Genomic DNA, 24,524 nt, shown 5'->3' with positions numbered 1-24,524 from the left:
CCCGGCTCCCTCCTGCCGGCCGGCGGTGCGAGGCTGGGCCGGAGGCGCAGCCCCAGCGCAGGGGCGGGCCGCAGCGGCTGCCGAGCGGCGCGGGAGCGGCTCCCCAGGGCCCGCCCCGCGCCGGGCCCCGCCGCCCCCCCGCGCCGGGGCGGGGCCGGGAGGCGCTGCCGCCGCCCTCCGCGGTCATTGGGATTTTTTCCCCCAAAGTGGGCCTGGAGGGGCGGGGGTGGGGCCGCACTCTCCTCCGTACCGAGGGCGTAAGAACCCTCAATATCGCGGCTCACCGCTCCTTTTTTCGGGGGGAGTGTGCCGCTCTGTAACTGAGCAAGGAGCAGCTGCCTGCAGCACTCAGAGCTGGGCCAGAGCGAGAGCTGCACCCCGATAGCCTCCAGCTGGACTCTAACACAGATAAGCAGGTGCCTGCCCCTGTGGCACTGTGCTTATTCGGATGAAATGCACCCAGCAAGGGAAGGCACTGTTCCAGGCCAAAGGCAACCAGGGAAAGAAGCCACGGCTTTTCGTTGCAGTCGCCCTGGGATGTATTCACTGACAGACACCTTATCCAGCTCACACTGCGACCATCAGTCCCTCCCGTCAAACAAATGCGGGGTACTGTCAGTTGAGCTGTATCACACCCAAGTAGCGGAAAGGCCATGCTGGCCCTGCCTTGTGCCCATCAGTGAACGCTCCCAAACATCTCTCCTGCCTGGTTCTTCTCCGCAGACAGCTTCTCAGTAGTCTGAAAGCAAGCTTGGCACCAAAGCCAAGTCAGTGACTCACACAGTGCAGTGACATCTGTAATTCAGAACTCGTACTCCAGCAGGCAATGCCCATAAGCAGGAACTCATTTTCAAGATGGAAATCTCATCCTCTTAACAGTGAGGTCAGCCCAGACAGCACACAGAATCAGGAGTTAGAAAGGGACTACACTTCTGCTGAAGAGGCAACTGATGCAACAGCACAAGTAACTTAAGAAAAATAGGAACAGAAATTCTAAGAACAAGAAACTGCCTTTCCATCCCAACAGTTTCAAGTGTGGGTTAAGCCACTTTTTCTGAGAAAGTGCATTTATAATCAAAAGCTTCCAGTTAAAACTAAGAACTACAAAAAAATAACTTCTAAAAGGGTTACACTTCCCCCACACTCTTAGATTACATTTTGGAAGTCCTTTCTAACTGACTAGAATAAGCCTCATGTTTGCTTTCCATCCCCTCTCAGAATACAGTAATACATTGTCTTACTGCACACAAGCCATCATCTCACTTTCAGAGAAAGCACTCTGGAGAAGCAGTAACCAGTGGCAACAGTTGCCACTCAGGACTGAAGAGTTACAGAGTAGTATCTCAAACAGGATTGTTTTTAAAAAAAACTGCTCATTGCATGGGTTTGTAAGTTATTAATACTTTGTTTTCATGATTAAGTTATCTTTGATCCCAATTAAACTAGCTTTAAAAGAGAACAGAGCTCCATCGACACTGCATATGGAATAAAATTTATGATTTCTTACAACAGTAACTCTAATGAAGTTTTGCTGGCATCACCCCAAAGATAACTCCACAAGAGTCAAAATTAGATCTCTGATCACGCTATACGTTTTCCTCTTTGCAATTGTCCGTGTTGCACAGCTTGGGATTTCCACTGTAGACTAGACATAGATAAATATACAGCCATAAGAAAACCCAAAGGCCTTTAATTTGTTCCAGCTCTTTTCTAATTACAGCTGGTGGCATCAATATGACTTACAGAGAGCATAAAACACTGCAGGGATGAAGATAACTAGCCATAAACAGTATGTTCGGTGGCAACCAAAGCCAGATTGACTTAAAAATCCAGAATATCTTTACCATCCCAGGAGATTCAATGGGAGTTCAGGGTACAGAGTCGGATTCAGCTGCAAAAAAAGTCATCTTCCCTGGCAATTCCTCAATGTGGTGCCATTTTAGCTTAAAACAGCATAGTAATTTGTCATATACATACAGAGTATAGTTAGCTGGCAAGCCTCAAGAAAAACTGTGGAATATCAAGCAGATGATGTTATTCAGCTCTGTCCATTACACAGCAAGTCGCAGATCAATGCTACATGATGGAGTCACATAATGCAAGGCCAATTAGAAAAAAACTGTTCAGCGTAAAATTCAGTGCTGGAGCAAAAAAAGAAGGCAGAGAGATCTCATTCATGGAGACGTGTTTCCCATCCCAATAATTTTGATACCTGAATATAGGGAGTCAATAGACTTGGCTTTAGGTGAGGAAAAGGAAGGATTATTTTGGCCTGACAGCAACTAAGAACGAGGAAAGCTAAAGTATAAGTAGAGGCTAAACTTGGGTACCATTGGCTTTGGTAATAATTGTATAAATTCCATCCATTTCCACAAAATAATTTTATTAGATACATGAATACAAAAGATTTACAGATATATTAGTGTTCTCAATGCTGGAGTATAGGAAGTAATCTATATTTAAAGTCACACACACATATTGGTAACTCTGTCTCCAAAATACTGCATAAAAATACTTGGATTACTACTATGAAACTGACCTAGCAGTCTCTTTCTCTCTTTGTCAGAGAGCTTTGAATCTTCATCAATAGCTTTCAATAGAGATAATAGCTCATCTTTTGTGGTCTTCTCTGTATTGGAGCGATACTCTCTTTCATCAAGTTTTTGGCAAAAGGTATAGCCTAAAAGGAAACATGAGACATTCAGATAGTTAGCACCACAGTCAACCACCCTCAAGATTCTACAAACCCATCCTCCATTAGGGTCAAATTAGTCATTGTTACAGCAAGTCTTTTTGCATCATCTCAGTCCCTTCTATTTCTCATCTGGGTGCATGACAAGAACAAAAAGTTCAGTTTAAACTGTTACCTGTTATCTTACTAGGATCTTGGCCTTTCTGTAAAGCCACCAGTTTATTGCTGACCATTTTATGCAGTGTCCCTGGGATCTCAAATAGAAAGAAAAGACAGTCAAACAGCACCTTAGAAAAAGCTTAGAAAACAGCTTAGAAAAAGACAATTCTGCATAAGCATACAAGATAACAAAAACCTGGTCATTTTCTAGCACTTACCTTTAACACATCTTTTTGGTGATCCACAAGGAACAAGATCAGGAGGTCAGTTTTCCCTCTGGATAAGGTTTTATTATTGATAATAGCTTTAGAGAATGTTCTTTTCACAACCATCCTGTTGTCACTCTAAAGGATAATGTGAAATAACAACCAGAAGAGGATAATTAGTCTCCTTCTTTAAGAAGGGCATTGCCTTTGTTCTTCTAGAGTCCTTGCTTCTCCTGTAGTCACATATTTAAGCTACAAACGTGTTTCTGGCCAGTATCTAGGACCTCTAGAATTCAGTAAGCGTAAAGCAACATGTAACAGTCAAATATGCAGATTTACCTCCTTCTGTAGTTTGAGCTCAGAATTATGTGCTGCAACAGCCATGAAGTACAGTAGTCTTCTGAACTCCTCCCTGACTTGGCTGTCTAGAAGTTTCAAATAGAGTTGAACAGCTTCTAAAGATTGCTCCATCTTCCCATTCACTGGGGAGAGATAAAGGCCTCTATTGCTGTATTTATTTAAATAAATGTTACAATAAAACACCTAAATTAGCCACTAAAAAGAAGTTCATCTCTCTAAACAGAACTGGTCAAACAAAGCAATTCATTCTCACAAAAATTTCTCACAGGCTGATGAGAGCTGTTTGCATACAATTTGAGAACAGCCCACACCCAGGCTTTTAGCCTGATATTTAAGAGAGCTCACTTTCAATTAAGGTCAATTACAGCTCAGCCATCTTGAATGGAATGTGAAATACTGAAAAGGGAAAATGGTTCTGTTTAGAAAATTAACAACCTCTTATTGTAGAAATAAAGATCTACCAAGAAATGAGGAATACGTCCTAGATAAATGGGCTAGCTTGATGAATTAATTGCAAACAATTCTGTAGAGCTTCGCTAAGTTTTAATTGGCCTTCCTATGCAGAATACCCTTTTTAGGTGTGTGAATTATTTAAATGAAGTGGGTTGTACTAGTATCCTCTCTTTATCATGTAGGGAGGAGGAATGGGATATAAATGAGAAATATTCCTACCAACATAGAACAAGAAGAATAATCAAGGCAGAGAAGGATGAAAAATAAGGAGAACATGGATGAGATGTTAATTGATAACTAAAACATCAAAAGCTTTCTAATATACTCTCTAAACATAAAATTTAAGAAATGCATATTTCTGTGGACAAGAGGGGAAGTTGTGAATGGGATACAAAAGCATCCACAAAGCTTTAACAGTATTTAATATTAGGCCATATTTATATTTAATTTCCCATGGATATTTAATTTCCATGGATATCAACTACTACCAAATTATAGCACTCCAGTTTCACAGCCATTCTACACAGAACTGAACACAAACTATGGAACTGCATATAGTCAGGACGAAAACTTGTCTTTATTTTAAAGCACAGTCTTCATGACTAGAAATTAAAATCTTGCAGAATCACAGAATTACAAAATCATTAAGGTTGGAAAAGACCCGTAAGATCAAGTCCAACCATCAACCCAACACCACCACGGCCACTAAACCATGTCCACATCTACATGCTTTTTGAAAACCTCCAGTGATGGTGACTCCATCACCTCTCTGGGCAGCCTGTTCCAATGTTTGACCACTCTCTCAGTAAAGAAATTTTTCCTAATATCCAGCCTGAACCTCCCCTGTCAACCTTTAAGCTTGGCTGCTGTAGTAAATACTCGGTTTGTCAGTACCTCTCTCACATAAGCTTAGGAATATAGCTTTAGCTTACCTAATAGTTCTGCAATTCCTAGATGAATTTCAGATGCATGGCTTAACAGCGGCTCCTTTTTTTGGCCGTAGTATCTACCAATATTTTCAAACAACAGTAGTTTCCACATGTCTGCTTTATCTGGTTGATCAGGCAAGTTCCTGCTGATATCTACCACCACATGATCTGGAAGATATTCCAAGCAATCTATTGCTGCTGAGAGCCATTCGTCTGTTCTAAAAGACAAGAGTGGTTTAACTTTGTAGCATTACTTACTGATGCCTTTCAGAGTCGCTTGCATTGTGTTTCACAGAAAGTAAGTAGACTGGTTTCTCACCGCATGAGAGTATTTAAATACATGGTACTTAGAAATCAACAAAAAAAAAAAAGACACTTTTCCTGACACACTCAGGTAGACCATAGCCATATACCTCTTTGTTATGTATTCAATCAAGATGAATAATTAGTAACCCACACAGGTAAACACTCACAAGCAGTTAAACCTAAGTTAGTGATATCCTCTACTGTTAGACAAGGACATAATTATTGCTAGATAAACAGAAAAGTGAACCTTGATCCGATTCAGATTGGTAAAAGTTTTTCAGACTATGTTTTTAACAGTTTCAGGCTCAGCATTCATGGCTTTTTTTGATATAGTACGAGAAACTACACTACTCCCTCACAGGTAATTTTTTAAGGAAAAAAATTTCAAGATGGTAGCAAAATGCTCTATTCTTCCCTCAGTGCAGCAAACAATTCCCCCTCTGTATACTATCAAATACTATCACTGCATTCAAAAACTCTTCCAGTGTTCAACACAAATCATCTCAGCTACTTCTGGTTTAGAGCTTAGCAATTGCTATTTATCTGTTAATCCAGTCAAGTCTAATGGTGAGCAACGTGCCTACTCACATCCTTTCTGCAGTACTGGAAACTACTACATTTCTACCCAAAGATCAAGTGTGTTTTACATTCCTATGAAAGCAGAAAGTTTTTCGAAGCTGCAGAGGTGAGCAATGAATACTTACTGTGAGTCACTGAAAGCCTTGAGAATCTCTCTGTCTAGATAGTTACTTGTGATGACATATCCAGTTCCCTTCCTTGGTTGTGGAAGCTGAGGTCTGATCTCTTGGTGCTCAAGCAAAGACTCAAGGAGCGGAAGGTCTACAAGCTGCAGCAGACGAGCAATTGTTTGTTCTTGCCATACTTCATTAATAACTGGGAAAGGTGGAATACACAAAGCACACTGAGATTCAGCATGTGCAAAAAGAGAGATTATGAAAGAAACAACTCCCCTTCCTCCCATCAGTCTTAACCTAACAGATTAATTTTACCAAAATAAATATTTACAGTAGCAGAGAGTGTGGCCCTTATCAGCATTAAGTGCATTTTATCACTGCAGAAGGGAAGAATTAACCATTTGTTTAGCTAACTACAAATGTTGGAGAACTGCTTTTTGGGTAAGTATGAAGTGCCTTACATTCTTTGTGCTCCAATTTGCAAGCCTTCTTTGTTCTAGATAAGGAATTTAGAAAAGTGTAACAGTGACACTATCCTTATCACAGCTTCCACAATTATGATCTGGCTTGAGTTTTGAGAGTTTCTAGGCTCCATTAGCATTTTTAACCAAAGGAAAAAACACATTAGATCACAGTTTAGTCTGAGAGAGAAGACATGAATTGTCAGGAACAGTTTCACACAATACTGAAGGAGCGCTGGATGGTGCAGATACACAGTTTAAAAGCTAGGGAAGAGTTTTAGCTGACAGTAGACTATAGGCCATGATTAAGTCAAGCATGGAAGTAGCGCAGGTAATTGAATATTATCAAGAACGTTCCTAACTCAAGTCAAGCTCTACACAATTGTGTATTCTTCTCCACAAAATTCAACACTGATTTATTTCAACTAGAGATAATGGGCCCTGTCTGCTGAAATAAAAAGGTAAAAGCAAGCCTGCAACAAATATAATTTGCCTTTGTTATGAAATGGTGTTCAAAACAAAATACTACGAGAGTCAGTTTGACTCTCTCTCCAATCTGACAGGCATAAGCCTTTCCAGTCCCACAGTTATCCTCCTTCTCCCACAAACAAATGACTGAGACATTATTTGGCTTACCTCGACGGGACAAACTATCCGAGATGTTTACTTGAGGGGTATTGGCAGGCTTTAAACTCAGGTTTTCCCAGAGATCCTCCAAGCTTTCTGGTTTGACAGGAGTAGAGTGAAATAACATGCTCTTCTCATGTCTGAGATTAAGAAACAGTTTTTATATATTTATATCCATATATATGGATAAAAAAACATACCACGCAACATAAAGATATGGACAACTGTCCAAAATTAAAAAATGTTTTCTCTCTATAAATATTTTCATAAACCTTCTCCCCTCTCTCCCCCACCCAACACTTTCTCTGTCCAAGTCACACAGGAGTATGTATGATACCTTAAAGAATCACTTGCGTGCAACAGTTGCATGCAAGTGCATAGTTCCTCTCTTGGAATTTGTCACAGCCAGCATCAGCAAGCTACCTCAATTACCACAGAGAAAATATGAGAAGAGGAAATGGTTAAGGAGGGGTAATTATTTTAAAAAACAATAAAACAAAACTCCCCCCTCAAAACCTCCAGAGTTTTAAGACATTATTCCTGATGGTGAAGTGAAGACAAAAATTAAGAGCTGTTCTTGAAAAACCTAGAAGGCAGTTGCTCCATAGCAACACTTTTCCTAAAGTTATGTGGCTTGTTCATGCCACCAGCTAATGGAAGACTTCAGAAACTTGTCGTCCATTTCTGTATGTTAGCTGGTTCTTCTCATAACTGCTTTCATACACTATTGAGTAGATAGCATAACAACTCCAGCCACAAAATTACTATTCCTCCAAGCTTATTTGTTTCATTTCAATTTCTATAGCTTCTTTGTTTTAGGGCACTGAAAAATCCATTTTATGTCCACTATCTTTGCTATGTATGTGACAAGCTGTATGTATCGGTAGATCTGTTCCGTTTACTAAATGAAGAAATGTAATCCAATGGATCTGTGCCCTACCCAGAAGAAAAACACTTTCATTCTACACTAATAAAACATGAATAACCTTGTTTCGTGACTGTTTGTCCGATATATTCTAAGTCTTGCTTTAACAGCTCTTGTGATTAATATATTTTTAAATACCACATTTGATTAAAATGTTGTTAGTTTCTCACGAATTCTCCCCTTTCCAAATAAAGACTTGGGACAGTTTGCTTTAGCACAGAACAAGAGCTAGTCAGGGTAGGGTGGGGGGAGAAAGAGGGGGGAGAAGCAGGACCAAGGAACTATCCATTTTTAGTCTCTGCTTTTAGAATTTTCTGATCAGTTGGGCTGATGCACTGAAGTTCACATTTGCTACTCATGAATGCATCAATCACTAGGTATTTTCTTTTTAGGTCAATACCATTCGCAATTTTCAAAATTGCATATTGCTAAAAGTATTGCAATAACTACATGAATCCAGTTGCTTGTAAGAGTATGTTGGAATATGTTCAGAGATGTACACTTGACAAAAACTGTTTAAGGGAAGTTATTTGGCAAAGTGTCATCTACACAGCAGTGTGTTCTGTTTTGTGATGGTTTAGTTAGTACCAGGGTTTTCTCTGCCCACGCCTAAAGAGACAGGGAAACAAAACCTCACAATTGCACTTCCCTCTGGTTCTATGATGGCACGCAATAGCCTGCTACCTAGCCTAGGAACAAGTCATACACACAAGAAGAAGCACCTGAAAACATCTCAAAAAGCTAAATTTGAAATGTAGTAAAGCAAGATAATGCAAGAAGAAAGCAATTTTTACCTGTTTTTTCCTTAAAAACTGGATGAATTACTGGCTTATGCCAGAGCTAGGTGCACAGTGACTGAAGTTCATTCCATTGCAGTAGCCTGATGCATCTGAATTCCAGTTGGTTATATTGGCTTAGAGCCCCACAGATCAGTATCTGTAATACACTTAATTTCGACCCTGCTACTCCTCTCCCCCAAGGCAATGTGGTAACAGACACAGGAAACAAGTAACTACACAAGCCGAATGATTTACTGACTTCAAATTGCTGTATCCTACCTATCTTCCACTCACAAATATCTGTATAGTATCTACTTCCCCCCTCCCCCAGTCTTGTAATTGTACAACAGTTTTCCCTTCTCTCCCCCCAAATACATAACATTTTCCTAATGTAAAAAATTTTTTTATCTTCACCTTCCAGGTACTAACCTTTGTGGTGTACACTGCTGGTAATCTTTATCAAGTTCCATTTGGTTTGAGACATTTGTGAATCTGTAAAGGCTACTGCTACTGTCTTCAAATACAGATCGTTTGTCTTTTCCAAAGACCCTAGTTGAAACAGCCTCAAATACTTTGTAATCCATCAGCGCTTGACATACACGCACTATTTTAACACGGGAAATATCAACATCCCCAAAATACTTGTTCTGCAGAAGATGGGCAAAGACAACATCCACTGCATCTGAACCAATAAAACAGTCATGATAGCACTTCAGGTTCTGGCGACGCTTTTTCACTTCCACTTGAGTTTGAAGTGCATTGATAATGCTGCTCCAGACATATGTTGCTCCAAATGGTTTCTGCGCCAAGCTAAAGCCTAAGAACAGAGAAGGCATAAAGATTGAATTCATGCTGCAATTAGAAAAGAACTGCCCCCTTTCTGGCTACTAGCTTTTATGAATCTTGAAAGGATTTAAAAATCTTTTGAGATTTCCGGTTTGGCTTGGGTTGCTCATGTATTAACATTTTGCTACTTTCTTAGCAAGTCTGCCTGCATTGTACCAATGTATCTCGCTCTGGTGGTTGCTCTCATTACATTAGCCTGAAGCTTTGCAACCTGGAGCTTCTAACTTGTTCAGCCTGTCACTTTGACACTACCCTTTTGCATGCTCCTCCATGGCCTAATGGTTACACTTGCAGAACCTACTCCTAAGCACACATTCCCACAATCAAAAGCTAGCTGTATGTACTTGTAACTCCCCAGTTCCTCTACTAACACTGACAAAACTATACAGCTGGGCAGCGGAAGAGGGAAGCAGCGATGAAGAGACACATCAGAACCTTGTTTCCATCAGGACTGCGCATACACACAAGCTGTCTAGTAGTGGTGCTTAGCATATCACTAACAAGATCAAGAATTCTCTTGAGACACCACTCACTCAACACTTAGCCCACAGAACAGCCTTCTACCACCACAGCTCCAACTGAGACTTAAGCTCTGTGTGCTCAATGTCATTTCCTTGAGCCAACCAGTCTTCCCTCCCCCAATAAAACCACTAAACTATTACTCATTTACCAATCTGGTTCAGAATAGCATACTAGCAACTAACAGTTTGACCAGAGGCTAGACTCAGCCTCCACAAGGACTTAAAAATACAGAGTATGCTTACAAAGTTTGCAGGTGGCACCTAACTGGGAAGAGCTGCAGCCACCAGAGAGGTTAGAATTAGAATATGTCTCTCAGTAAATCAGATGAATAATTTATTCAGAGAGAAAGCAGAGGAAGAAGAGAGAAATCAAAGCTGAAGGACAAAATACAGAATGAAGAGTTGGCAGCAATCCCACAGGAAGCCATCTGGGGTTATGACAGACCTCAAACCAAATGAATTAACAGTGTAATGCAGTGTTTAAAAAAAAACAACATGCAACTCATTCTGGAACATATTACCGTGAACATTTTCCACAGAGATGCAGGAGGTATTTTTTCTGTTCTGTTTAGTCTGAAGCAGTTTTAATTAGAGAATTAGATTTCAATTTTGGGCACTAGAGTTTCCAGCTGATCTCCATCTACCAGAGAGCCCAGCAATTAGCAAGTTGGCAGGGGGAGGGGGGAAGTTAGAGGGGCAGTAGAGACTGGGGAAAAAGAAAAGAAAAAAGCAGGGAACACAATAGCATTAGAACCCACCAGCACTGTTATAAAGGACAGCAACAGTTATATTCAGGGCCATTATCAAATAGACACCCGCTTTCTGAAAAGATTCATGTCAGGAAAAAAAAAGCTTTTTAATACAAGGCATTTAAGCAGACTAGGTAGGAATCTTCCAGAACCTCCAGTTTCCAAAGCTTTAAAAGTACAAGTCGAACAACGCATGCACTTGCTGATACTTTAACCTGACGACACCTTCAGGTAGGCAGAACAAACAAAACAGAATTTCCTTCCAGGCCTACATGTTAATAGCTGACTGGCCTGTTTGGAAGGAGAAAAAGCCAAACCCAACACCACCAAACATACATCAAGGCTGGTTTCTGTTACTAAAATAAATACCAACACATACTACCTGCAATAATTCTGCTACTAACCACTGCTTTATCACCTCTTCCTCCCACACACTCCCCCAAAATCTTTTGAGGGGAAGTGGTATTGAGTGTGGCATTAAGTGTTAAGGTTACAAGGTTTTACGAAGTTAAGGTGCTTGAGGCGGGGAAAAAAGCAGAAACTGTTCTCAACAAGCCACCTTTAGCCCCTGACGGTGCACTAACGAGCCACCTGCTTTCTAACTCGCTTTCAGGACAGCAACAGCTGCTCCAGTCTCCCTGTTACTCCCCGCCGCCCGCAGCCCCGCGGCCGGCACCGCGCTGGCGCCTCCGCCCCAGCCCAAGCCCCCCCGCCCGGGCCGCGGGGCTGCCGCACGTCAGCGAAGCTGCCCCACCGCGGCGGCGGGGGCCGGGCTCGGTGAGGGGCGGCGGGGCAGACGCGAAGCCCGGACGGGGCCTCCCGGCGGAAACACCTCCCTCCGCCGGCGGCGGAGCGCGGCCAACTTTCGAACTTCTGTGGAGCGGGGAACGGCGCCGGCAGGGAGCTCCCGGCGGGCAGGGGCCAAGCGCAGAGCCGGACGGCTCCGACGCCCCGAGCCCGCGGCGGGGCGGACCCCCCTCACCTCACCAGCCCGTCCCCACCAAGCCCGGGCTGAGGGCACCCCAACCCGACGGGGCGCCGCAGTCCGCGCCACGCCAGCCCCGCTCAGCCGCCGTCCCGCCCCCTGCCCCGTACCCGGCGGCCTGGCGGCGGGGCTGCAGACAGCGCTGAGGCTCAAAGCCGCCGCCTTCTCCCGCACCGTGGCCATGACCGGCGACGGCTCCGCGCACTGCCCCGCCGCGCGCCGCCCGCGGGGAGAGGTAGCCCGCCAAGGGGCGGGGCCGCCCCGCCCGCACCTACCCCCATTGGTCGGGCCCGGGCCCGGGGGCGGGGCGCGCGCGGCGGCGGCGGTTGAACGGCTGCCCGCGTGCTGCTGCGGGCCTGCCGCGAGGCGGGAGCGCCTCAGAGCAGCCGGCCGCGGAGACGGCGGCTCGGGGGGAGACTGAGCCCCGCCGCCCTTCCTCTGAGGGGCTGTGACGGCAGAGAGCGCCGCGAAAGCCCCTCCAGACGCCCCGCCCCGGAGCTGCATCCGGGCCCATCCGCCAACCGGCGCGGCCTGACCCGCGACCGGACAGATGTACAAGATTTAGTTTCTGCCAACGCGAACACCAGCAGGATCCGCAAACGGTGACTGCCTTGGGGGGAGAGGGGAGAAAGCGCAGCAGAGAGTTTGCCTTTACCAGCGTTGCGGTTGTGGCGCGCGAGGGTAGCGCTGCTCTGAGCTGGCCGAGGGCCGGCCGCGCCCCGACACCCGAGCTGCAAAATCCCTGATGCTTCCTACAGCAATGCGAACGCTACCCTGCCGTCCTCCAATAGGACATGCAACTGTTGTCAGAGCACAGAATGCAAACTTTTCCCCGTAGTGACTGCGTAATTTTAAAAAATCAAACTGGTCAGCCCCCCTTCCTTCAGTTAACCCCAGAACAGGCCTTGTACGGGTAGGCCTTGGGGATGAACAACTCCGCAGTGTTCTTGCTCGTTACCAGGACAGACGGCTTGGAGAACCACATATGGTTGAGATTTCCCTCTGATGTCTTATATGAGCTGTTTATTACAGCAGTAGGCATTTTTTATTGGAATGCAATAACTACTTCACTTTCAGGGTAATAAAAAGTTTTTTCTACTGACTATAGGAAACATCATTTTCTACTAAGTAGAGAGTATTTTGATGATTGTTACTCAATGATAGTGTATTAGGACAACATAAAACTCAATCGTGTATTTGGACTGATTTCAATAGGAGCACACACAAAGCCAAATTGATCTCCATGACACGCAAACTCAAAAGCATATAATGCACATTGAAGACTGAATAACATAGATATGACACATGATACAAAAATTAATTTTGAGTTCTTACATTATTGAACTGTTGATGGTAAAACAAAATCGCCTGTGAAACTTTAGCCCATTCTACGAGTTCCGTGCAAGCAGGTGTAAAGTGCAGGGCGCCTACTACCCACTGAAGCTCAAGTTAGCCTTCTTTTATCCTCATTTGTCACGCTTAAAGGTAGGGCACTGTCAGTTTGTTCATCGTATACAAATGAATAAACAATGGACTTCATTTTAAGCTGTGAAAAATTGGTACCGGGAACTAGAAACCACAAACTTACGGCAAACAAATATTTCTTCATTTTTCACTGACAGAGCAACAAAGTATTTAATAATGGAGTTCTAAGAGTGGAAGTTCTTGTTAAGTTTTTCAGATACAGAAGTCTTAAGCCCAGAGAAAAAGAAATCTATTCAAACTGTCGCAAAATGCTAGCCTTTGAAAATGAAAGTTCATATTGTTTTTCAAGAGTAGGAAGTGACAAACAGAGCTTGCTTTCTTGGGGGAAGAGGGTAAATTGTTAAAAAAAAAAATTCTTCTGACTCGCAGGTGTCTGGTTTGACAGTTGCCGTTAAGAACCAAATAAAAAAAATATATATAATGCATGGGTCAATGGGGATTTCCCTGATACATTACTTTATTATTCCCTACTTTTGTAATAGTTTGATGCTACACTTTTTTGATACATTGCCAAAATACATTAACTGCAAATCAGTAAATGCCTGAGTTGATTTTCATTTTTAAAAATAATTTATTTTTGCATAGTTGTTGAAATAAAGTGACGCAGTCAACCATTCTGCAATATTTCACCATAATCTTGAGAGAATTTAGAACTACAAACATTTTCAAATAGGAGGTGTACTGATCAGTTGAGAACATTACACTAGAGAACAATTTGTCAAAATACCGCTTGCAGGGACCAGAGTGAACCACAGCTAACGCACTGCAAGCTGCTATTCTAGAAGGTCGTAAGATTTTTATTCTTTTATTTTACTACTAGGTGGTCAGCAGTCTACCCTGGATTTCTGCCTTTGCCTCCATGTTTCCACACAGGGACCACAACCAGAACACACCAGTTTCTCCACAGGCAGATGGCAGCTGGTCAGCCAGCTGCTCTCGAACGGTATCTGGTATCAAAGAATGTTGAAAAATGCTATGCAACTTTTAGTATTTCTTACAATAACATTATTATAAAATGCCTTCCTAAAACACATATATATTCCATGTAATTATTAATATATACATTATCATCTTATTTATTAATACTTTTATACAGTCATTTTAAAGAATGCAATCTTGTGCAGCCAGTACGGTCATTCTTAGATGATGTAATTCCTTAGACTGCAGTGGAAAGATCTCAGGATGAAAGTGCAACACTCCGTATTTGGCTTCACCTTCCACAGTGTTTTCCCCAAATTAACCTCCATAAAGTTGGAACACAGGGTGCACAAGAGAATGCCAGTTACAAAGACATAATTAACATAATTCATTCATCAAATCACTTAGGACCAACTTAGTGGCATTGCTACGTGCACATGAACAGTAACCTTGCTCCAAAAACAGTTCCACTGAAAAATATAGGACTACACAGAAAGACAGATGCTGGTGCAGGTAACACATCAAAACCTGGTCTGCAGGGTGCAAGTCTGCAAGGGAGATTATAAACAGCACCAGTGAAGGAAGACTGATGATACGGAAAGCTTTACTGTTGGCTCTCTATCTAATAATGTTATGTGAAGTTACACAGAACAAGGATTTGGTGATCTAGTTAACAGTGACTAAAATGTATTTTTAACAAATTATGCAACTAAGTCCCAATTTGTACAGTTGTGGCAGATTCTTTGAAACTGTTATAAAGATCTTCTATAGTGAGGAACAGCAAAAGAAAAGTCTATTTTGATTTATTTCCAGCTCATCTAGAAATGCTCCCACCAACTACAACAGGATCGAGAGAGGGGCCTCCATTTTGAAGAATTTACAAACTTAAGTTTTCAAGAATTCCTGTGAGTCTCATGTAAGAACTGTAGGGTTTAATTAGAAGCTTACAGCAGAAACAGAGTATTTAAATTCAACAGCCACAATTTCAGGCATGTCTGCTGCTCAGGATCTGATTCACCTACTCATGTCAATTAAGTGTTTGCTTGAGGATAAAGAGAAAGGATAATGTGGGCTGTCACCCACATTCAGGTCTTCTCTGACTATGGGGAGATAGAAGGCAAAATGGAAACTTCTGTCATCACAAAGTGAGAAACTGGTGAATACCTTTACATAAAGTGCTGTCTAGCTTTTTCCATAATGAACCTGGAAGCTGGACAGCCAGTATTGGCATGTGAAAGCACCCGTAATTTCCAGGTATTCTGGGCACAAATGAAGGAGATATAATTGAATACAAGACTTCACAAAGTAAAAAATGACTGTGATTAAGCCTTTCAATATCATTATCGAAAAGACAAAAGTTGAAGGATGTGTTGCCTAAAAAAGATGGAAGCATATTAACAGAAAATATGGGGTGCTGCTCTTTTATCTACAGCAGATCAATGCTTGGTTAAGTGATTGGGAAATGTTATGTATTCTTGAAAGAAACAAAGGAAAAAGGCCGTTTCAATTTCAAAATTTTCAGAAAAACTGAAAGGACCCCAAACCTGAAAAATAAAATGTTCTAAAACCAAGAAATGTTCAATGTCCTAATTATTATTCACATTTTAAGTGCTAAAAAAATAGGGAAAAAACTGATGTCACTGAAAATTGACAAAACTATGAAATAAAGAAGCATTCTTGCAGAAGAACACTATCCAATTTCTTATTTTCAAAGGAATTTAGATCCCACTTTTCTGAAGGATTAACATAGACTCTGCATTTCAAATTCTAATCTTACGTCTCATAAACACATCAGACTACAGCAGGCTATCTCTCTTATACCAAACTTTTTTCTTTAGGTTTCAAATGTCTTCCCACAACAATACAAGCTTTAAAGATTAAGTGTATGTCAACACAGCTTAAATTTATACATACATAAAATTTTATTGCTACAATCATAAGGATCTATTGAACCCAATCTTTATGGCTGTTTCTGAAAAAACATAGCAATTAATAATTACCATAAAAATTCAGAAAAATATTCCAGATATTTAGAACAGTTACTCTTTTGTTTTTTCCCCACTTAAATATCAACAATGCCTGTATTCACTGCAGTGCTGAAGTTGATGAAAGGAGAACATTTTGAACAGTAACCCTTAAAAAGTTGCTCCATTCCATTCACAAATGACAAGACTAAGTTTCAATATATGGTTCACTGTCGCATAAAGATACTCACGTAAGGGAAAATCAACAGCTTCGCTTACAGAAATTACTTTTTTTTTTAAAGTCACAATTATCATAACATTAGCAAATCTCCTGTATTTCATTGCATGAAGATACAAAGTCCAGTATGTTGTTTTTAAAGACTGAAACGGTCCTATAAAAACCAGAAAACTCTCTCTTCCACCTTTATTAATTTCAAATTCAAGAAAATGAAGAGCTATTCATACAAAACTGGATTGCAAAAGGCTATCTGATATGCTAGACAGATATGAAGGAAGCTGGAAGAACTCCTGCAGTGATTCTGTCTTCTTACTAACTAACATGTTCTGCTATTTGTACTAAAGAGCATGAGAGGTTTGCTTGGGGCTGAACTCCATGGGTTAGACGGGACTGACGCTCTCCCTTATGATGCAGAGCAGGTTATTCATAAATTTACTCTGCTGAGTCCCAGTTTCCTATCTACATTCAAATTAAAAAAGATCACGTAGTAGATGATGATGTGGGATACAGTGATGCCACCCTGCAACATTCAACCCATGATGCTGACCACCTCTGCCCCACAGTGGAGAGGCTCCTTGCAGGTGCACTCTTGCTTGAGCAAGGGTACGATTCACTCCCAAAGCACAAACTCCAGTATTTTATACCAATGTGAAATCTGTAAGGATTCCACCCTTGCATTTTTGCAGAGACTGGAACAATAAACAAGTTCCCAGGACAGACGCTTCTGGATGACTGACTGAATCAACAAAGGGTGCATTGTTCAGGAGCGCAATCCTTCCATTCCTGGGCTGGAATACCAACGTGACTGCGGGACCAAGTCAAGCAGGGCAATGGCGAAGGGCAGGGAGGCAATAGGCTGATGAGCCTGCGCTGGTGCACACTGACCTCCGGTGGAACATGCTGCACGCTGAGTAAGAATCCAGGCACAGGGGCTGGAAAGGGAGCGAGTCGGAGCCAGGATTACCTGAGACGGTTTACTGTAAGGAAGTGTTTAAGGGGGCAAAGACTATTAGCCATGTCACCAAAAACACAGGGACAAGCCTCTGCTTCTCAGTCTTAATAAATACTAAAGAATTTTGTCTTAAATGGATTTTTCAACTTTTCCTCTTGTGGGAGTTTTCTGGGACTTTCAAGCATTATTACATAGTATAACGAGAGATTGATTACAGCATGCCCAAACGTGTGCAGGATAGCATGGTCCTAGCAACACTGTTTGGATAGACTCCTTGCAACACAGTAAAGACTCACTGTCATCTACACACCAGAAACCTGTTTCAACCAGAATGAGTAAGTACAATCAGACACAAATAATTGAAACGTTACCATCTGCCCAGCTGGGGGTTACCATTTCTCAGGTGAGCTGCAGTAACTGACTGAGCGTGAACTCCTGTATATTGCAACACAAAACCAAATACACTAACTTACATTACTACTTAAAGTGGCTTTAGGTAAGTTCACAACGGATTAGGGGAGCACCTCTCACCAGTTTATACAATTGTGGAGAGCCTGTGGAGGTCCAGCTGAAGGCACAGTGATTTCCAGCTGAAGCATGGTGAGGTAGCAACTTACACTGATCTATCAGGGACAAATTTCATGTCCCTGCTCCCAAAGTAAGCAGCCATTAGTGATACCAGCTTAATGGGACAGAAGGAGCTGATAGATAAAGGGGGAAAAAGTGAGAACTCTAAATTGATTTGCTAAGCATAACTGAATTCCTGATTTTGACCATTTGTTTTGACTTCTTTAGAAAACAGCTACATACCAATTATATTTATACTGAATGCAAGGCTTGTGTTCTAGAGCAGAGGATCAGGCTTATTGTGTATGTATGCTACAAGCCAGAATCTGTAATTCACCTTTTGTATTACTGTACAATGTGCTGGGGCCGCCAAACTCAATTATGCCATGTTTTGTCAGGCCCACAGAAGCATCCTGCAGAGAGCCTTGCTACCCCACGAAAACGCAAAGAGAACTTGCAGAATTCACATCAAAAAGAAAGTAACAATCCCATGCCAAGCACTTATTACTACCTTTTTTCTTTTTTTTTTTTTTTTCCAAAAACCAGCTTGTTCCAGAATTGCAAGACTTGGATTCTCACAGAACACACAAGCTTTCTCTTCAACCCCTTTAGTGCAAAGTCCATTGACTATGGTCAAACTACCTCTCTGGCTGTTTAAACAAAGTTGCTGGACCTTGCACTGAAGCAAATAAAAAGCATTCACTTACTCTCTTCTGTTACCAAAGCGGTAGGGATAGTAATTTCTACATGCTGACCAACAACAAAAATCTGGGAGGTTTCAGAAACCAGCAAAGCTGCTTTACTTAGAGAACAGATCTAAATACTTACTCTCCCAGAGCTTTGAACAAGTTACCAGTTTGACCTAACCACATGATAAAACATTTTATTCAGTTATCATAGCATTTATCTTCTGTTGCTGCAGCAAAAAGATGTGATACATAGATAACACACAGACAAATCACACTAGCAGCCACCACAGTTAGAAAGGAGAGGATGATGCCAAACAACATAATTTTACTTAGAAGGTCTTGCTATCACAAGATCTGGAAGTCTTAGAAAGCTACAACATGAACTCCCAATGGTACAGTTTAAGATTTCGAGTAACACATGTAGAATAAAGAGAGACTTAATTTAATCATAATTTGAAGCAAAAACACCTATGAAAAAATAACCACAGCATTTTAAACTGAATTTTTAAGGCTAAGCATAGTAGCTGGAGCCAAGAGATGGCAGTGGCCACTATAACCTTTATCATATGCACAGGATCAGATACACAATTAAAATTCTCCTGTATGTATAAACATCCCAGTGTGTCTAAAAGAAGATAAATACTTCAATTTTGAAGCTGTTACACAAACTGTATGATTAATAGTTAAATCCTCAGCATGTTCCATTAGGACTGTGATTCTGTGACTCAGTTACAGTATTTTAAAGTTAATATATTGACTGTATACTGGACGGAAATTTTACAGTTTAGTTTACTGCTAGCATTGTTACTCACACATTTTCATATTACTCCTGTTCTCACTTATGTGCAATTACTTGAATGCCCCTCTTCTAATGGCTGTTACAGTATATCCTTACCATACTCACATTCGTCTACATCAAGGTAGAAGACCTGAGCGGATTGCTTAAAATATTAGCAACTTATTCCGACATAAATTCCCTTAGCTATGTCAAAGTCTCAATTTGCACAGGGCTGTAGCATTTTTTGTTTTTATTTGGAATGATCACAATTCAAACACTCTACATGCACAGAGAGATCCATTCATGCTATGACACAGTCCAAAAGTAAGGGGTTTTTTAACCCTTCACATGGACATCTGAAGAAAGGTAAGTGCCAAACTTTTGATAATATACCTGGCATTTGCAAAAATAAAATAAAAATTCTTGTCTCAGATGATTGCAATACAAATACTACTTAAAAGGGCTTTTGCTCTCATATTTGTCGGAACATTGACAATACAGGACAACCCAAGTAGGAACCATGGTTCATGAATACACATGCTCAAAAACGGGTTATAGTAGGAGGTAGTGAAAAACCACTGCTTCTATGCAGACATACACTGGCATCCGTGGTTTTCAAAACTGAAGAAAACCCTTTTTTACAGCAAAAAACCCCGCAGAATTAGGACTAGACTGAATTAATCTTATAAAGTCATTGTGCGTGGCAAAATGCTAACAGTCCTCTGGTGGGAACCTCTGCTAGGAATGTCCACCTGCCACCAGATCACATTGCTGGCTTGTCATTGCTTTTCAGCCAGTGTATACATTGCAGCGTGCCAAACTGAAACTATTTCCTAACTAGGAGCACTCCCAACTCCTACACCCTCTGCTGCTCAACTACCTCCACTCCAACTAAGCTCCCCTAGCCTCACCCTTTCCAAATTCTTCTTCCTATCCAATGTCCTCCCACATCTGACCCACGTTTCTTCCAAATTCCTACCCCTCTTTCTCCCTCAGATTCCTCCTATATGAACCATTACATACATATGAGACAGCCCAACAGATTCTGAGTTTTTTTCCTAAAAGGAAGGGCCTTAACTGCTCCTTCAGCCCTGCTCATGGGCACTGCAGCTACCGCTACGTTCCTTTACCCTTTGTGCATCAGATAGCTAAAAAAACCCAACCAAAACTAAACACACACAGAGAAAAGAAATAGCCCAGTGGAACTTTTAAAAGCAGAAACCTAAGACATACCCAGGACAAATGAGATACAGGGCTGCACTCTTTCTTTGCTCTTTTCCCTGACTCACCTTTTATTTTTCTCCTTTATAAATAGCTTGTTCTCTGTATTTATTGCTGTGTTGTTATATGACATCAAATTAAAAGAGTTTTAAGACAGTTTTCTGTTCTTTAGTTTCTGGAAATGAAACAAAGATTTGTTAGGTGTCCTACAGAGGAGGCAAATACCTAATGCAGAACAAGTTACTTTGATTGCCTAAGATACTTACCAACAAATTGCTGCTGGTAGGAGCTGTTGTTCTTTAAAAGGCTGCATACGTTCAGCTTCTTGGTTTTTTTTTTCTTTTAAAAAAGAAAACCTTAATACATTATGACCTGTATCTGGAACACAGCGTCAACAGCTTCAGCCTCCACACTGCAGCGGGACATTCTCTGTGCCTACCCACTTCCCAAAGTGTTTTTTAGGAGAAAACAACAATCAACTCCATGGGCAAGTGTCACATTTTGTACTCATCTGGGTTTGGGAAGCAGCTCTTACACACAGGACCATTAAAAAAAAAAAAAAAAAAAAAAGATTTCCATCCCTTTAGATTCACCTTTTTCTGCAAGCAAGTGGCTCAGAGAAGGCCTACTGCATGTCTTATGGCCAATATCCACATCATGGGACATCAGCCCTCAGCGTGTGGGAAAAAACATTTGCAAGAATACCTAGAGTAATTCATTGTAATGGGGGGAGAGACTAAAACCGCTACAGAATCATTTCTTCCCAGAGGTACAGAGATGATATTCTAGTTTAGAAAGAAAGAGAACAAAAGAAAATAGTATAGCTAAAAATCACAGTAGTAGTCGTCTCTCTCACCCCACTTGTCTGGCTTCTCACTTATCACATCAGTTTAAGACCTGGCAGATATATTATGAAAATTAATTCAGAACATTTAGAACCCATAAATGTAAAAAAACAGATAAATCAGACATGCTTAATCCATGCAATATAATGAAAAACCCCCCTAGAACTGTATTTCTTCGTATTGAGATCAGAAAATGTAGTCTAAATTGCCAATTTTTTTCCAACAGTCTAACTTTTCAAGACTTAATATTTTAATAATAAATGACTAAGCATTATAAGTTTTTTTAAAAAGTGTTTTCACTTTAATGGGTTTAGTTAATAACATCATGAATGGTACAAAACTGTCCTTTTTCACATTTCCATACATTGTATTACGGACCACCTGAAAATCTGGACTAAGAACGCATAAAGTGTCTCTTAATTAGCCCTAGCTTCACTTTTGCCATATGTAGAGGAGATACGCAGAAAAACATGCATTTGTTAACAATGACATGTTATTATTAGCTTAAACAGTAAGATATGGCAGAATGTGCATTGTGTAATGCACAAGTATGTCATAGGGTAAGAGAGACCGAATGTCAAGTGTTGGCAACGAAATAAGAAATGGTTGATGACACACTGACATTTTGTGACCATAGTTTTAGCTTTTTTGTTTTAAAATTGTTTTAAATAGTAGTAAATATTTAAATAATATTTAAAATATATTTCCCTATGGAAATCATTTACTTGGAAGACAGCCTGTAAGATTTGACTTGTAGTATTTCATTTCGACAATATATGAATACAATACATGTCATAGAACTTCAAAGACCCTAAAGTCCTTAGCCATTTTCAGAAACAGTTTTTCAATCCAATTTTGTCTCCGATTTTTTGCTGGCAAAACTTTGGAAGTAGCATCTCAAAGAAGACCTGCCTTTAAGAGAAATACTGTATTTCAATAAAAACAAACCCAATATAAACGGGGATGCCATACTAAAGGAAAAATAGTGGAATTAAAAAAACCCGAATAATTCATCATGCAATTAGTTTAATTTCTGTTTTGCTAATTCATAGTCTAAGGAGGGTTTTGTTCCTTCCTAGTGCATCTTCTCTTGCAGTCAAATGAGTGCTCAATTTCCACTGTCAGATGTTAAGGGATGAAGACCTCACTGTTACTTCAAGGAAAAAAAAAAAAAAAGATTGAGGTGTGGGTGCAGAATTAATTATCTAAAATGCAACAAAACAAAGCAAAATATTTGTGCAAAAAAGTAAATTGTACATTGACTTTTTTCTAAGTTTGCTTCAGTATAAAAAACCTCTTCAATCCCACTAACAAAGCTTTATTTTGATTTATGATCCTTCAACACACTTGAGAGTTCCACGTTTTTACTTTTTCTAATTTGGTAAATTAATAATCCAGCCACCATTTTTGCAGCCCAAGACAAAGATGGAAGCTCCATTATATTAACCTTTAATAGTCTGGGGTAGTTAGTTGTACTCAAGGCAGGTTTTTCTTTCCTGTCTTCTACAGGCACAGTGCTTGTTTAACTGGCCTTGGGAATAAACCAGCCAAAAATAAGCCAGGTCACCTTCTATGGCAGTGCAGAGCATCCTGGCCGGTTTTTTGTTTGGGTTTTTTTTGAACAGTTGTTGCTAAAATTACGTTCTTTTTAAACAGGGACAAACTACTCCAAAAGCCTCTCATTTCTTTTTTCAGCTTCTAAGGACTTGGATTAAAACAAGTAGCTTCCTAAAGCTACTTCTAGATTCAAAAATCTAGAGCAAGTATACAGTAGCAGTATAGAAATCATTTCAAAAGCACAGAGACCTCTCTCAATTAGTTGCTTCGGGATGGAAGGGATGTGTGAGACACGAAGTCTGACAAGTTCTTTACTATACCATCAAGGAGCCAACGTTATTGTTCCTTCAGCCTGCATCCTAATAATTTTTAGAACTACAGATCAGGAATTCCCAAACTGTGCTGTGCATATCACAGAACTCTGACTGGGCAAGTAAATACCTCTCATGAATCTACACACACTGCCAACCGCCTCCACCACCAATAAGGGAATACACTAAGTAAATTTGGGAACCTCCACTATTGATTAAAGAGTATACCAGCCACATTTCTACCGTATCTCCAGTGTGCATATTTACATGAAAATAATTTTAGCTGATTGCTACCAATGTTGGTAACTTTGCTGCCTGGTTTCACCATATGAACTCCAGCTCCTACCAGATTCAACACAGTACACCTGAAACAATACAATAGCAACTCTTCAACCCTGTGCCTACCCTTCTTTTCACTGTGAGAATGAATTAGCTTCATGATTGCTCCAACAATCTGCATGTTCTTCCTAAACCAAACCCCATCTCGCTCTCCTTGATTATAGTCAACATAGCAGTAGCACAACGCATCTATTAATATGGCAGCGACCTCCCTTTTTAAAGCAAAACCACTATGAAGAGGCTTTAAAAAGGCAAGGGCACATATCCATTTCTGTTCACTATAGTCTGCATACAAATTGTAAAGGAGAATTATTGCTTTTAAAAGATGAAAAGCTTTGGAAATATGGTAAACATCCTACAAGGTTCTAAAACTAATCAGCTAAAATTCTGTACATACTTTAATATTCAAACCTCTATTTGATTACTCAAGATCAAATCATTTTATTTTCACATCTATTCATTAAACTCTTTATAGTTCTAAGGTCTAATGAATATTTAACAACTAAATAGGATCAAAACAGATAACGGGAAAAAAGATCACATGGCAATGAACATTATTTCATTTGGCCAATGAATAGTGAACCCTGCTTTCTTGGCTGAAATTAAGGCACTAAGTGGCAGCGAAAGGATAAAGGAATGAGGTTTTTTTCCTACATTATCTGAAAAAAGACCAACATGATTATTTTTTTAGGACGCCAGTAGAGTACATATCCATTCTGAATGACTCAGTAAGGCATTCTGTTGGCAAATTTGAAGAAAATGTTCTCCTGATTAGAGCCCATTACATTCATTGTCTGAGTGTGACTAGTGGCACTACTAACTGTTAACAAACTGGAGGGGGAAAAAAGCTACAAAGATGTCTGAAGGCACCAAAAAGAGAACAGCTCTGCAACTGCCAGTTCTACAAACAATTATGTAAGCTGTGTTTAACACTGCATATAGTCTATTCAATCATCAATCTTTGTTG

The 24,524-nt window shown here is 40.7% G+C and overlaps 1 protein-coding gene across 1 annotated transcript; it reads right to left on the bottom strand.

Annotated features, from left to right (window-relative positions):
• Nucleotides 1-2,465: 2,465 nt before the first annotated feature.
• DEPDC7 (DEP domain containing 7) lies at nucleotides 2,466-11,876 on the bottom strand. Its single transcript, XM_059826007.1, has 9 exons — nucleotides 11,804-11,876; nucleotides 9,022-9,409; nucleotides 6,898-7,028; nucleotides 5,810-5,999; nucleotides 4,803-5,017; nucleotides 3,397-3,539; nucleotides 3,070-3,195; nucleotides 2,868-2,946; nucleotides 2,466-2,680 (listed from the first exon to the last, which is right to left on the bottom strand). Exons 1-9 carry the CDS (start codon nucleotides 11,874-11,876, stop codon nucleotides 2,466-2,468), a joined length of 1,560 nt encoding a protein of 519 aa, XP_059681990.1.
• Nucleotides 11,877-24,524: the final 12,648 nt, after the last annotated feature.

This window comes from Gavia stellata, chromosome 17 (genome assembly GCF_030936135.1).
Source record: "Gavia stellata isolate bGavSte3 chromosome 17, bGavSte3.hap2, whole genome shotgun sequence".
Classification (NCBI taxonomy): domain Eukaryota; kingdom Metazoa; phylum Chordata; class Aves; order Gaviiformes; family Gaviidae; genus Gavia; species Gavia stellata.
The sequence above is the reverse complement of the archived record's forward strand: the minus strand, read 5'-3'. Positions and strand labels throughout refer to the sequence as shown.